This window comes from Rhagoletis zephyria, unplaced genomic scaffold (assembly GCF_001687245.7).
Source record: "Rhagoletis zephyria isolate East Lansing unplaced genomic scaffold, Rhagoletis_zephyria_1.1 Rzeph_scaffold_09730, whole genome shotgun sequence".
NCBI lineage: Eukaryota > Metazoa > Arthropoda > Insecta > Diptera > Tephritidae > Rhagoletis > Rhagoletis zephyria.
The window spans coordinates 6,442-20,513 of NW_016166808.1; the positions used below are offsets into that span (position 1 = coordinate 6,442).

The following is a 14,072-nucleotide window of genomic DNA, read 5'->3' on the forward strand; positions in this document are numbered from 1 at the left end:
TGAGAAGCTGTTTTTCATAGCAGAAGGCACTTTTCTTCAATTTACACCGTCCTTGAAGAGGTTGAACATGCCGCTGGCCACCTGAGAAGGCACTGAAAAAGAGAAGCCCATAGGTTTAGGCAATACGACAAGATTCATGTGACCAGAATGGGACTTGAAAAGATCGCGGGAAATTCTTAAGCAGGGCACAAAATAATTTTATTTTGACCATTGTTCTACTTATAGGTAATGGGAAGAGACTCATAACGCCTTAAAGTGATTTCTAAAGGAACTACAGAAAGCAGAGCAGAGCATCAACTCCACATATTAAATTGTACAAATAAAGGAGAGTGGCTGTAAAGATCCTGCGGGTAGTGTGACCACCACAAGCAACTTGAATTTAACCTAACTTAAATGTTTCATTATCAAAAAGTATTAAATAAGTATATATGAGAAATTTAAATGGTTGTGCTATTTTTCTATCTGCTATAAATTTGTGCCATACGTATATTTGCTTAATTTTTCATCTAGTTCCTAAAAGCACATACATAGTTGTAAAGCTTTAAATCGACTTTTAAACTTTTAAGGAGTTTTACTGCATCTACAATGTAGAACTTCTTGTACTTTCTCTGGCTTTAAGTGCACTGCGATAATATCTTTTAACTCAGCAAATCGTGTTTTATGAGCAAACTGGTAAAAGTTTAGAAAGTCATTTTTCGCTGATGCATACAGATAGGCAATACAAACAAAACAGACAGTCTTAAACGCATGCAGTTGAAAGTAAAAGGAATGTATCTACATATATACTATAATGCCGTTTTTTTTTTTCTACAAAAAAAGGGTTGCCTTCTCATTGCCCTTTCCGTAGTATTTGTGCGTAGAGAATACTGAGAAGGCATCATTTTTCGGTAGAAAAGAAAACGCCATAAGACATGTTCTTATTACGCTTGGCGTTTCATGCTACATAGGTACAAACAAAGTATGCATGTTTATTGTTAGCGAAGAATAACATTCAAAAGTCAGTTGGCCTAAAATATGTCAATAGATTGGTTTAAATTTTAAAAGTTTTTTACAACTTTAAAGAATAATTTAATTTTTTGTTAAGAGTTGATTGTTAAAAAGTGGTGGAAAGTAAAAAATTTTGAACATAATTTAATTACTCTAGGAAAACAAAAAAAAAACAGTAAGGAAACCAATGAGTTAACGGTAAGATTTATTTTGTGTTTGGGATTCAATTTAAATGGATTGGAATAAAACAGGGACGCTACATATATTTATGTATGTATTTACATTTTTTTTTTGTTGTAAGCTAGTATGTATGTATATAGAAATCTAAATTCGTATGACACAGCATATGTATACATTAGGGTGGTCCAAAAATGCATGTGAAAAAGTAAAGTCGGAAAAGTAAAGTAAAATCTCACCCCCTAGGATTGTTCTATACCGAAAAAAATATATCCCTAGTTTTTATTTTAAAATCAACAGATATTTAGAGGTCGCTCAAAGCGCCCAAACTTTGCTATGTATTTTATATGGGGGAAAAAAACTTTTCGTAGAAATGGTTTAGAAGAGCTAAAGATAAATTTTTTTCTACCAGAAAACTCTTTTTATCTGCAGGAGATTCCCAATAATAATACCCAATTGTTTATTTAACCGATTGAACCGATCGAAAAATATTGATTTCCAAGAATTCTATACCATTCATACGAAAAGTAGTTTTTTCCCATATAAAAATACATGGAAAACTTTGAGCGCTTTGAGCGACCTCTAAATATTTTTTGATTTCAAAAAAAAAAAAAAATTAGGAGGTATACTTTTTTTTCAATATAGAACAAAGCTAGGGGGTGAGAGCATTACAATTCCGACTTTGCTATTTTTGGACCATCCTAGTACACATACAATAACATATAAGCACATATGCGTCCGTTTGTATTTATGTATGTACTTGTGTTTTGTTTGCTCGTCATGCCGACTTTTTTTCTCCTTGTCTTCCTCTCTCTTGCCCTACACTGCGTATACGCAACCTATATATCTCTTTAGCATATTTAAACGCGCATTATTCATTTGTAAGCATAGATACAATGAACGCGAACACACTTTTTTTTGTTGCTTGTTTGTTGATTAGGCTTATTTGTAAGTGTCTCTACTTAATTTTTTTTTCAGTAAAGACTTGGATACTTACACAGAAGTGTTTGCATTTAATGGGTTTGGCGCAAGGTGAATGCTGAGTTAGGGCTTCTCATGTGACAAATGTACTAGCTAGGGTTTCGCATGACATGTCGTTGTAAGAGAAAACAAATACGAAAGCTTCATAGGCGTGTCACAGCACTTTATCATATTTTTTTTTATTAAAGAAACATAATATTTTGCGTTTGTTTTTAGATGTGGTTTAGCAGACTATTTATTTATTTTATTTCGAGTAAATTCTTCAGCGTATGCTTTTTATTAGTGTTGTAGATAAAAAATACATTTCTTAAATAAACAGCTAAGTATTTAGCAATAATTCTGCATAATACGACACGAACTACAAAAAGTCACATCTTCTATCGCCTCATTCGACCCAAGTATCTTACCGGCGACCTACTTGTTCGGGTTTACAAATGGAAACTAGTAGCAGTGGTCTAAATCTGTAGAGTATGTATGATTCGTTACCCAGTTCAGCAAATTTAACGCTGCGACAGCACACCCGAGCATAGTCCATGATTCGCTTAAATACCCACATTCGCCAATTTTCAGATAGAAAACAACTCCAGCTAGAAGGCAGTAGAACGCTCGAAATTTTATCTTTGAAAAACAACGGTACAGCTATCGACATGCGAACTGGAGTCACCCAAATCAATTTTTATATTCACTGCGACTAGCCTCTCTGTGTTACAAAAAATAATTAAAAACCATGCAATAAATCTAAATTTGACCAATTTTTGACTCTAATTTGATCCAAATCAATCAAGTTTGTCGTAAATGTTAAATTTATTAGCTTGGAAAATATACAGACATACATATATATTTTACGGATATAATAAAAATAAATGCGATTGGGGTAGTATTGCTATTGCTGCCTACGCAGTGTGCTTGCATCTTATTGAGCGTGAATTGCGCTATTTAAGAACAGGCTCTTACATTTATGAGTGTGAAGGTGTGCTGAATGTAAAAAGGACTGATGTCAGAAGAAATATGCTATGATTGATTAGGAGAGGGCTTCACTGGCCTTTAGGAATGTCATAAGCCAGCAAATAAAAGTTTCACAACCTCGTTTAAATCAGGAAAGAATGTTTCTTCCAATTTTTTTTTGTTGTTATTTCAATAGGTAAATATGTATATATACATTGGGGTGTTAAACAGTTTTTCAGCCACCCCCATAACATAATAATAAATAATTAGACCCGCATTTCTTATTTCGAAATGGGTCGCACAGAGGAGTATTTGCATAGTAAAACCGATCAAAATTATTTTGTGTTTTCTACTCACAAATAAAATCAATCATGAGACTCAATCATAATTAGGGATTTATAGGAGAACAAGTAAAAAAGTCTAAGTTCGAGTGGAGCCGCACTTATTAAATATAGTTTTTTTCGCCTTTCCTAAACCGACCGCTACATGGTAAGCAGGGGTGGTTTTATCCCTATTTCAAAAATCTTCAATTGTATAGTTCACGCCCATTTTCCAAAACTCCATAATAATATTACTTCTTTTCAACGAAATGTTGTTAGTATCAATTTTGTGTAAATTAGCGTCCATAAGTTTCGAAATATCGATGTTTCAAGCATTTCTGAAACTTACCGTTATATAAAAAGTGGGTGTAATTTTACTCTGATTTCAATAATTTTTAGCGCTTTGCTTTTATGTGGCAAACCCAATAATCATTGCGAGTTTGGTATAAATTGCTCGAACGGTTGCCGAGATACATAAGTGTGCGGTGCCACGCCCATTTTTAAAAATTTTGTTATAAACGTATTTCATGGTAAAGAATTGTTGCAAGTATCAATTTTGAATAAATTAGCTTTAATATTTACTGATTTATCGAAGATCTCGTTTTTTTCCAAATTACCGTTATATGGGATGCGGGCGTGGTTATTGTCCGATATAAAAACTTTCCATCCATTTGATATGTTGTACTAAGGCCAACAACCGTGCTAGGTTTGGGGTGCAGCGTGTACCAAGATATACACATGTAATCATAAGTGGGCGTGGCTATGGCCATTTTCCAAAAATTTATAATTTGCTTATTTTTCGTCTAAAAATCATTGGAAATATCAATTTTGAGTGAATAAGCTTCAGCAGTTTCTAAAATATCGCAGTTTTCGTATTTCTGAAAACTACCGTTATATGGGAGGTAGGCGTGGTTATCGTCCAATTTTCCCATTTTCAATACTCTTGGTCCTACGCTTAAAAGAAGTACACATACCAAAATTTTTAAAAATATCTAAATTTTTACGCGAGTTATCGTGTACACAGACGGACGGACGGACGGATAAACAGTCACCGCTGAATCGATTTATTTTTTCATTCATTCAAAACCGGCCAAGTCTGGTTTTTCGTGCATATTGCAGTCACAGTGTAGCCATCTTTTTCTTTCTATACGAATGAGAAAGAAAAATACGAAAGTGATGTGTTAAAAATCCGTTAAATCCGTTTTTTGCCTTTTTAAGAAAAATGATGACAGTTTGAGGCATTCTCACAGCTTAGGAGCACAGGAGGACAGAAATATCCTCCGAAATGAGAAGCCCTGGTCACCGTATATAATGTCGCTTTGGCCAGGTATCCACATCAACATTCTTTTTTTCACAGCCTTCACTAAAAGCGGGAAGTGATTGCAAACATTAAACCACTTAAGCAATTCAAAGCATTTAAAATCAATTATCAAAAATTAAAAAAATATGCGATGTGAAAACACACATGACCAGCAGAATTTATAATAACAAAATCAAATAAATGACACACTTTGCATCGGCACCTTTACGCCAACATTTAACAACTCTCCACTCATACCAGTTTGTTTTTCAAGAATATTACCACACACATTTCCGCATATAAAACACCAGAAATTCCGCGAAAATCCACAAAACAACAAACGCTTTCCTCTAGCTTCGTGTGTACGTAAAATGTCAGTGCACTCACCGTTGCCGTCGCCATTAGTGCTGCCTTTACCAGCTGCGCTTGATACCCGCTCATTTTTCAAACTTCACTGGACGTGCTTCAAAGTTCTCGGCATTATCGCACCCACCTCGAATGCCTATTATTTTGGCTATTCAGTTCTGCTGCATCTGCTTGTCACCTTCTGTTATCCGCTGCATCTTGCCATGGCTCTCTTCAGTAACACCAATGCCTCAGCCAACATCCAGAATCTTGCGGTATGTGTCACCTGTGTGGCCTGCAGCATGAAATTCATCATTTACGCTACGAAAATGGAGCGTTTACGTGAATTGGAAGCCATAATGGCAGCACTGGATGAACGTGTCAACAGCTCACGTGAACGTCGCTACCTTGCGCAGTTGCGCAAGGAAATACGCCACATTATCGTCGGGTTCCTCAGCATTTACACGCTAGTCGGCGTGACGGCAGAGTTGAGGTTTATTTTTCGTAATGAGCATAATTTGTTGTATCCGGCATGGTTTCCGTTCGATTGGCGTGCATCCGATTTAAAGTTCTATGCGGCGCATTTATATCAAATTGTTGGCATCTCATTTCAGTTGCTGCAAAATTTCGTAAACGATTGCTTCCCGACTATGACATTGGTGCTGCTGTCGGCGCATATCAAATTGCTGGGTATTAGAGTTTCACAAATTGGCTACGCAAATCGGAGTTTGGATGAGAATGAAGAGGAATTGTTTCGTTGCATCAAAGATCAGGAGCAGCTTTACAAGTGAGTTTCTTTGTTGGGAATGTGGTTTCAGGTGAATTGATGTAACTAATATGTTTAACACACATACATACACATGTCAAGTCATGATAGGGTGCAATTTAATATCGCGGTAGGGTAAGCTTGACTTGAGTCATTGTTAAATGCTACTATTAATACTGACCTGATTCCTGAGGAGTTACTTTGCTCAAACATAGGACTCCAGTGTTAAATAAGAACGTGAGCCTGATTTACGGCATTCGGAAATCGAGAAAATTACAGCTATTCGCTCCCCAATACAATTTAAATTAACGAAGCAGCGAATGCCGTGATCTCAAAATCAAATTACGATTCGAAAAAAGTTTCCCCATGCATGCTGTGGACAGTTAGGACGAAAGTTTTCTACTAATGACATCGTATGTTAAAAACAAAATTTATGGTCCAACAAAAGGGAATAATTCCATGCTCCTTTGGATACTGTACAGCATGCGTGGACGTATATTTTCCTTGCTTAGAGAAAATTATCAAAATGCATTACAAATTGATTATTTTAGGGTAGCATGCAAATTTTATTCTAATGGAGTTAATTTTTTACCGTTTAAGATTGGCTATATGTAGGTACAGCTGTAGCTGGGGTTCCGCACATGGGTTTCCTTGCTAGCCAAGGTACACTTTCTTGTTAACTAACCACTGAGCACAATTCTAAGTTAGAATTTCTATCCATTTACGCGAAGATTGGTATGAAAAAACTGTGTGCAGAGAATTGGTAAGTCGCTAGAGGCAAGTTCGATGAAGAATAAAATAAACCGTATATATCAACGAGCCCCCCCACCCATGGGCTAATTTTCAAAAGGAACAAGGAGTTCCTTGCCTTTTTTTATTTACATTACAAAAAAGGCAACTAGCAGCTAAGGATATCGGCTTTACCTTTTCTTATATCGCTATTGAAAGTATGCTATGCATAGTGATCTTTACAAAGTAGAGAGGAACTCATACGACAAACTAAAGTCCTATCCACCTACCGGCCTAAGATAATTTCTACCAAAATCTGAGGCCAAGGTTCGTAGTTCGTAGTTCGCATAGATACGACCATCGGTTCCTTTCTGGACGTAAATGATTTTGACTATGCGGATCTCCCTATAGTAGATATAGCAAAATACGTTCCTACGTACCCACTTGATGATAAGCGTCCTAAAATCCAAAACCATTACTTGAACTCTTCGAACGGAAAGAGTTAGTTTTTCGGTAATGAAAAAAATGTCCACAGGAGGCAGGATCTATTCGCAATTGTGGTCTCTCGCAGAAAGCGAACTACTCTGCCTTCTGAGTGACAAGACTTTCAGCATTCAGGCCTAATCGAATGATATTGTCAGTCTAATTATAGCTATGATTTAAGAGAGGACATTTCAACCTCTGCAGATTGCGCTGAACATACATAGTTATTACATGGTGCAGTCAGAACGGGTTGAACGTCAACCCTAAGGTGACTATGGTAGAATAAGTATTTTCTTCGGGGAAAGTAAGAGGAAGGATGCAAGCTTCTGCGTTCTTCAACGAAATAATATAATACTTAATAACGTTATTTTGGCACTTACACCTTTGTTAAATGTTTGGCTGCGCTTCTATTCAAAATTGTGATGTTGGTCCTAATGTTATAAAGAAAATGCACTTACAATTTTACGCCGCTTACGAACGGAAAATGGGTTTAGTAAAAAGCTTTTTAGCATTGCCTTCCGAGGGGCGACTGCTATTGGATAACACTTTTTCTAATTTATATATCAAAGGCGGCTTTCGAGGCGCTTGAAGATATGCATCCATTCATTGTCAACGTCATAGAATGAAGGCCTGTGCATAAGCTTTGTGGGTCCCTGTCTTCTGAGGTATAGATTCATATACAACTACGAAACCTTTTTTAGCTTTAGTAGGACAAAGAATGACAAACGCGTTGAAAAGATAACCATATCTGGTGTATTGATGACTCCGGAATCGACTGTGCTATTGGAGCATGGTTCCATGGTATACAACAGTGATTCCCAAAGTAGTCCAGGAAGACCTCCAGAGACCCACGGGAGACTCGACGGGGTCTACGTCGGGGGTCCACGAAAATTTATCTGGTTTCGATAATAAATACCCAAAATGGTTGCTTGATACCCTCTTTATTTAACTTTAGTTTTTTGAGTGGTGTGTGGTGCTCTGACACACTGCTGCGCTTACCGTCACTTTTTGTCTTCCTACGTGGGGAAACCTTGAAAGCCACGAGTAGACTAAAAAGAATCGGATGTTGGTATAACACTGAGTGGGGCGCGGCGGAAGTTGCTGGCAGCAGAGATTTGAGCACTTTTGTCTTTTCAATTCTACAGGATAGTACGCCACCATTACCTTTGCTGAAGTGATTCTATAATGTTCCAGCACTGACTCCGGAACCATACATTGTAGAAAATCCTCTGATGGCTCCAAAATTGACTCTGGCTCAAGATTTGGGATCTTTTTCGAAGTGAATGGGGGATTAGCTGAACTTTTCTCTTGGGGCATATGCTTCGGTCTTCCATGCTGAAGTAATTGCGATCCTCAAAGCCATGGACTACATGGTGGAATATAGGTGGATGAGAAGGAGTTTATGTGTCTGCAGTGACAGCCAAGCTGCACTTAAGACATTGGCTAGCCCTCTATCTAACTTCCTTCTTTCCAAACTATATTGGCAATACAAGTTTCGACCAAATTATGCTGGTAACCATAACGAGGTTGCTTTAGTCTGGGTGTCAGGGCACTCCGGAGTACCTGGTAATGAGACATCTGAGCATTTGGACACAGTTGGCTTAGACCAGTCAATCCTCGATCCGCAACCAGTTATAGCACTACCCACTTTCGCCATCGAAAGCACCCTCAGAAACTGAGAAACTGGATGAATACTTCGTTCAGCAATGACTGAAAGGCATGAAAGGGATGCAGGTGGGCAAAACTCATGTTGCCTTCAATCTCAGAAGATCTATTTATTTTTTTGCTCTCGACAACTTTTTGGACTGCTGACTGCTTATTTCACGTTATAGGCCTGACCCAACTCCATTTGTACATCCTCACCTGGAACTCACCCGCGATGCAAAATATTATCGTTAGATTTAATCTTCAAATATTTTGACGAGTTTTGGGAATATGTTAGAAATATAGATATCTGCTACAATAGATCGCTTGTCGCGGTAACTAGGTGGCCAGCTCCATCCTCTGAATAATAAATAGTAATTTAAGAGAAAAAGATAATCCCTTTATAAGAGCATTGACTCCACACTCGTCCCGTTGATTTCGTTAAAGAAAATATGCTTAAATATTGATGCTTGATCCAACATTCCAGTTTTATAGAGGATTTAAATATTTTGTTCTTGTTTTTCCTTGTTATTTTTAATTCAATTCAAACTTTTTCACTTTTCACTTCCAGCATGCTGAATGTTATTCAAAATATCATCTCGCTGCCGATGTTTCTGCAATTCACAGTTACAGCATTCAACATCTGTCTGGCCATGGCTGCATTGTTCTTTTTCGTCGATGCACCATTCGACCGTTTATATTATTTTACATATTTCCTTTCGATGCCATTGCAAATATTTCCCACCTGTTACTATGGCACTGACTTTCAATTACTTTTCGAGAAGCTACACATCGAAATGTATTCGAGCAATTGGGTGGAGCAGACACAGAAATTTCGCAAACATATGATACTCTTCTGTGAGCGTTCGCTGAAGCAACACACGGCAATGGCTGGTGGCATTGTACGCATTCATTTGGATACGTTCGTTTCGACCTGTAAGGGAGCTTACTCCTTGTTGGCCGTTATAATGAAGATGAATGAATGAGACGGCATGGAAATAACTGGCGAAAAAAAACAAACAAATTTTTTGCATATGCACACGCGTACGTGTTGTCTATGAATATTGATTCCTATTTTGAGCACCTTTAAATTAGAGTAGAAGCATTTAGAAATTTGTTTCGAACAAATATACTAGTACATCAGATTGCAAACAAACGACGTTCATAACGTTAATTGAAGTGAAACTTCTTTAGCGACGGTTGGTTGGTTGGGAGTAAATTGGCAAATTCAACGGGAACTGCACACGGAAATGGTGCAACGGAAATGGAACAACGGAAATGGTTTTGGCTGAAACAAGTGCTTCTCGAGTGTATGCACATGGTATTAATTTAACAAAAACTTGCAAATAAAAGGCTAAAGAATAAAATTTTAGAAATAGACCAATACAAGAATGTAAGTAAAGGAGAAATATCTAGATGAAGAAAATGATAAACATAAAAGTAAAAACAGAGATAAAAATAAACAAAAAGATGAGGATGAGGATACTGATAAAAGTAAAGCTTAAGATGGAAGAAGAAAGATTAAAATAAAGGTAATTATACACTGAAAAAAATGCGTTGTAAGAATAATTTTATTTGATTACCGTTTAAAAATGTTCTATTTAAGTCAAGTGAAAAGTTTTAATGAAATGGATTTTTCCATTATACATACACTACGTTCAGCACGTTTTTATTTAATTCTAATTTTTTTTCTCTCAGTGTAGAAAAAAGGATATAAATAGAGACCTAATCTGGGAACTATTTTGGGATTTTAGAGATTTTCTGTATTCTCCGGACTTATCGATATAATAATCGATATTTTTATTGGTTTTGTTATCGAAATTTGTATCGATTTTTTATCAAAGTTTTTATCGATTTTGCTGTCGATATAATAATCGATATTGTTAGTGGTTTTGTCATCGATATTGTAATCGATTTTGTTATTGATATTTTTATCGATTTTGTTATCGATATTTTTATCGATTTTCAAATCGTTTTTTATCGATTTTGTTATCATTATTATTTATTTTTATCGATATTTTTATCGATTTCTAATGGAATTCGCTACTAATATTATTATTGATATTGCTTTCGAAATTTTTGTCGAATTTTTCATCGATTTTGTTATCGATATTTTTATCGGTTTTGTTATCGATATTTTGTTGGTGTTACTATCGATAAAGTATGAAGACAAAAATGAAGTTAAGGGAAAATAGAATAACAATGTAATTTATTTTATTTATTTATGTAAACAAACTAAACTTATAATTAAAATTACAAGCTGGTGTCGAGAGGTAGGGATCTAGATATAAAAAAGACCAAAAGTATAAGCTAAAGCAAAAACAGATGTATGAATGTATGTACATATGTATGCACATTGGTTATGAGACAAAATAGATATGTACCTTAAGTTACACCTCTCCAGTGTGGCCGAGGCGCACTTACTTTTTTTTTAATAAAATAAAAATACAAAATATTGTATTTCTATTGCGCTAGTATCTGATTGATGAGTAAGAGCACAGCGATGGAGGGAAATGAGACTGAGAATGGCTGAGACATATACTCAGGGTCTGGATGGTGCAGTATGGAACATGATGGAGCAACCAGGATGTTCTTGAAGTAGAATTATCTACATTTTTATCGGATACTCGGTTCATTTTATTACGGCTAGGGACTGATATTTTTCAAGTATCAGAAGAACGGTATCTTTCAATAGCAGGCTAGAGAAGGTTTGTATTACTATTTGCAACAAGAGTTCCAGTTATCGCTAAACTAACTAAAAAAGGCTAACTAACTGAAAAGGCGAAGCTTAAGATAACGAACGAGGGAATATGTATGGTTAAAAAAATCACGTAGCGAAAATCCGTCGCATGGTGGAACTATGAACTTTTGAAACTTCGTAAGCGATCAAGGAGACTTCTAAATAGGGATTCGAAAATCAAATCCTGCACAATCAATATGCTTAAAAGGTAAATTCATACGAGAAAACAGGACTAACGGTTTCGCATATCTTAGAAAATCTTCAATTTTCTGGGTAGCAATATGATTCCGGACTAGGCGGAGATGGTAGATAGACATCAAATTAACTGCGCAGAATACCTTATAAGGGCTCGCATTTTTAGGGCCTGTCTGGTATTTGAGCATATTTCGACGCTTTGGATAAAAGCTAGGGTAGACTTTATTCTCAACGGTGAGCAGGTGTAGTGGAAAATCCTGTATATATTTCAATTACCTGATTCCCTTAATGGAAATGTAATTAGATTTTTTAAACAGGTGGCAACCCAGCTGCATGTAGTTAAGAAATAAACCCTTTTCACACCCATTTCAACTGATACTAATATTTTAATACATAATGCATTTACCATATTAAATGATTTGGATTAATTTTTTTACAGGTGGCAACTCTAAAAATACATAAACCCTTATTTTAAATCCACTTTTTAATCGGACAACTCGTTTTTGAAAATCGAACTATTCGTGCGTATCTGATGGCACTGACAAGAAAAAGATGATTTTATGCATTAGCATAAAGCGCATTATTTCAAAAAGTGTAAAAAACGAGCAGCTTTTAATTTTCTATTTTGGAAGCTAAAAAACCATACTATTAAATAAAGTAATAAACAAAAACTATTTTTACATATATTTTTTATTCATTCCATCGAAAGTGGCCATTTTCGATTTTTTTATAAAAAACAGTTGTTTTTCTGGAACACGCTGTGGTTAATTTTTTTCTTTCCGCGAGGAGCTAACGCACGGCTATGCTCTGATTAAAATACTTAGTATAAAATTTGTTGAGTTTAATGGCTTCCGGGCGGCATATCATTTATTTTATAGGGAAATTTCTGTTTCATTCTTTTTAGTGGATAAATGACCTTTACAAATATACCAAACACGTTCACATTGCAGACAACGAATTTTTCGATTTATGCCAATTGCGGCGCACGACAGTTGTCATTTTGATTTCAAAACTATCATTAAAATTAAATATTGTGGAAATAAAAACGGATGACAACATATCCAAACATGCGAAAATAATAAAAATTACTACAATCAACATTCAATCAACATTGTGCTGTCCCCGCTGGGCGGTAAAAATATAAATAAATTTAGATCAACCGAAAAACGTCGGCGGTAAAACCGCTGCCGCCGCAATTATGAGCCGTTCCATATGCCTTTGTGAGTTTTAAAATTGACAGCGGTTAACCGTCGACCGCTTTACCGTCGTCCGCTGCAATTCTGGGTAGAGCTTTAGGCGGAACTGTGGGGCGGTTCGAAATTTTCGAGGTCATTCTAGTCCTGAACCTACAATGCTTGAACTAGTTAATGATTTCGCCTTAGCAAACATGCACAAGCATACATACACACACGAAAAGTTCCTCTGATTTTTTAATGTTGGTGCCTTATTTGTGCAAATAATTAACATATACCTACACTTAGCAGAATGGCAAAAAATTTTATAAAATAAGTGCTACAGATGTTTGTTACGCCAGCTGGAGGTAGGGATGCAAACGATGCATCGATATTTTTGAAACATCGATAATATCGGTTCAAAATTCGATGTTTGCCATCGATGTTTACAATTTCCTAAAATCGCCAGTTTCAGCAATGTTTTAACATCGACTTATGCACCTAAAATTTTTTGACTGGCCATGAATTTTATTACTCATTCTTTTGAGGAGCATTCAGAAGTTCCGAGCTTACTCTTATTATTCGATATTAAAAATGCTTAATTAGTCATTAAAAAAGGACCGGAATCCCGTTGAAATTTCACCGAAATTGGGTCCTGGAACTTTAGGCTCATCGAACTTACGACGGCATGCATTTCTATTCTATTTAAAGGAAGGGTAAAGGAGTGGTTAATAAATACAGGGAAATATATCCATATGTAAGTATTTTTCTAATTGAATTACAGAGAGTTTGAATTTAAAAGTATTTAATTTTCCTTTTAATGTGACTACAACCTAACAACTTTTGAAACATCGGAAACCATCGATATATCGATGTTTTTCTGGCGATGTATTTTAGCATCGATATTAATTTTTCCGATGCATCGAAACATCGATGTATCGATGTTACTCCCCAAAATTTGCATCCCTAGCTGGAGGTCTGCGCTGCCATCAGTAAAAGTTTTATGTATATCGAAGAAAGCATGTGAATTTAAGTATTTTTAAAAGGCTAAATTCAATAAATTGTATGCTTTTGTTGAAGAATTATCTGTTTGTATTGCTCCAGCCACAGCTTTTTTCCCCAGTATTGTCAGACAGCAAGAAAATATACATATATAACGTACGAGTATGTGTGCTTATTGAAAATTATGAGATTGTTTCGTTTTATTCACACACTGCTTGTTAATGTCTGCTTTCACGCTTATTGCACTTCGATACCGCTCAACATGGGCTTATATGTATATAAGTAT

General features: G+C 35.9%; 1 protein-coding gene across 1 annotated transcript; it reads left to right on the plus strand.

Annotated features, from left to right (window-relative positions):
• The first annotated feature begins 5,081 nt into the window (after positions 1-5,081).
• On the plus strand, positions 5,082-9,824 carry LOC108375991 (odorant receptor 59a-like). Its single transcript, XM_017632153.1, has 2 exons — positions 5,082-5,842; positions 9,249-9,824. Exons 1-2 carry the CDS (start codon positions 5,082-5,084, stop codon positions 9,661-9,663), a joined length of 1,176 nt encoding a protein of 391 aa, XP_017487642.1. The 3' UTR covers positions 9,664-9,824.
• The last annotated feature ends 4,248 nt before the right edge of the window (positions 9,825-14,072 follow it).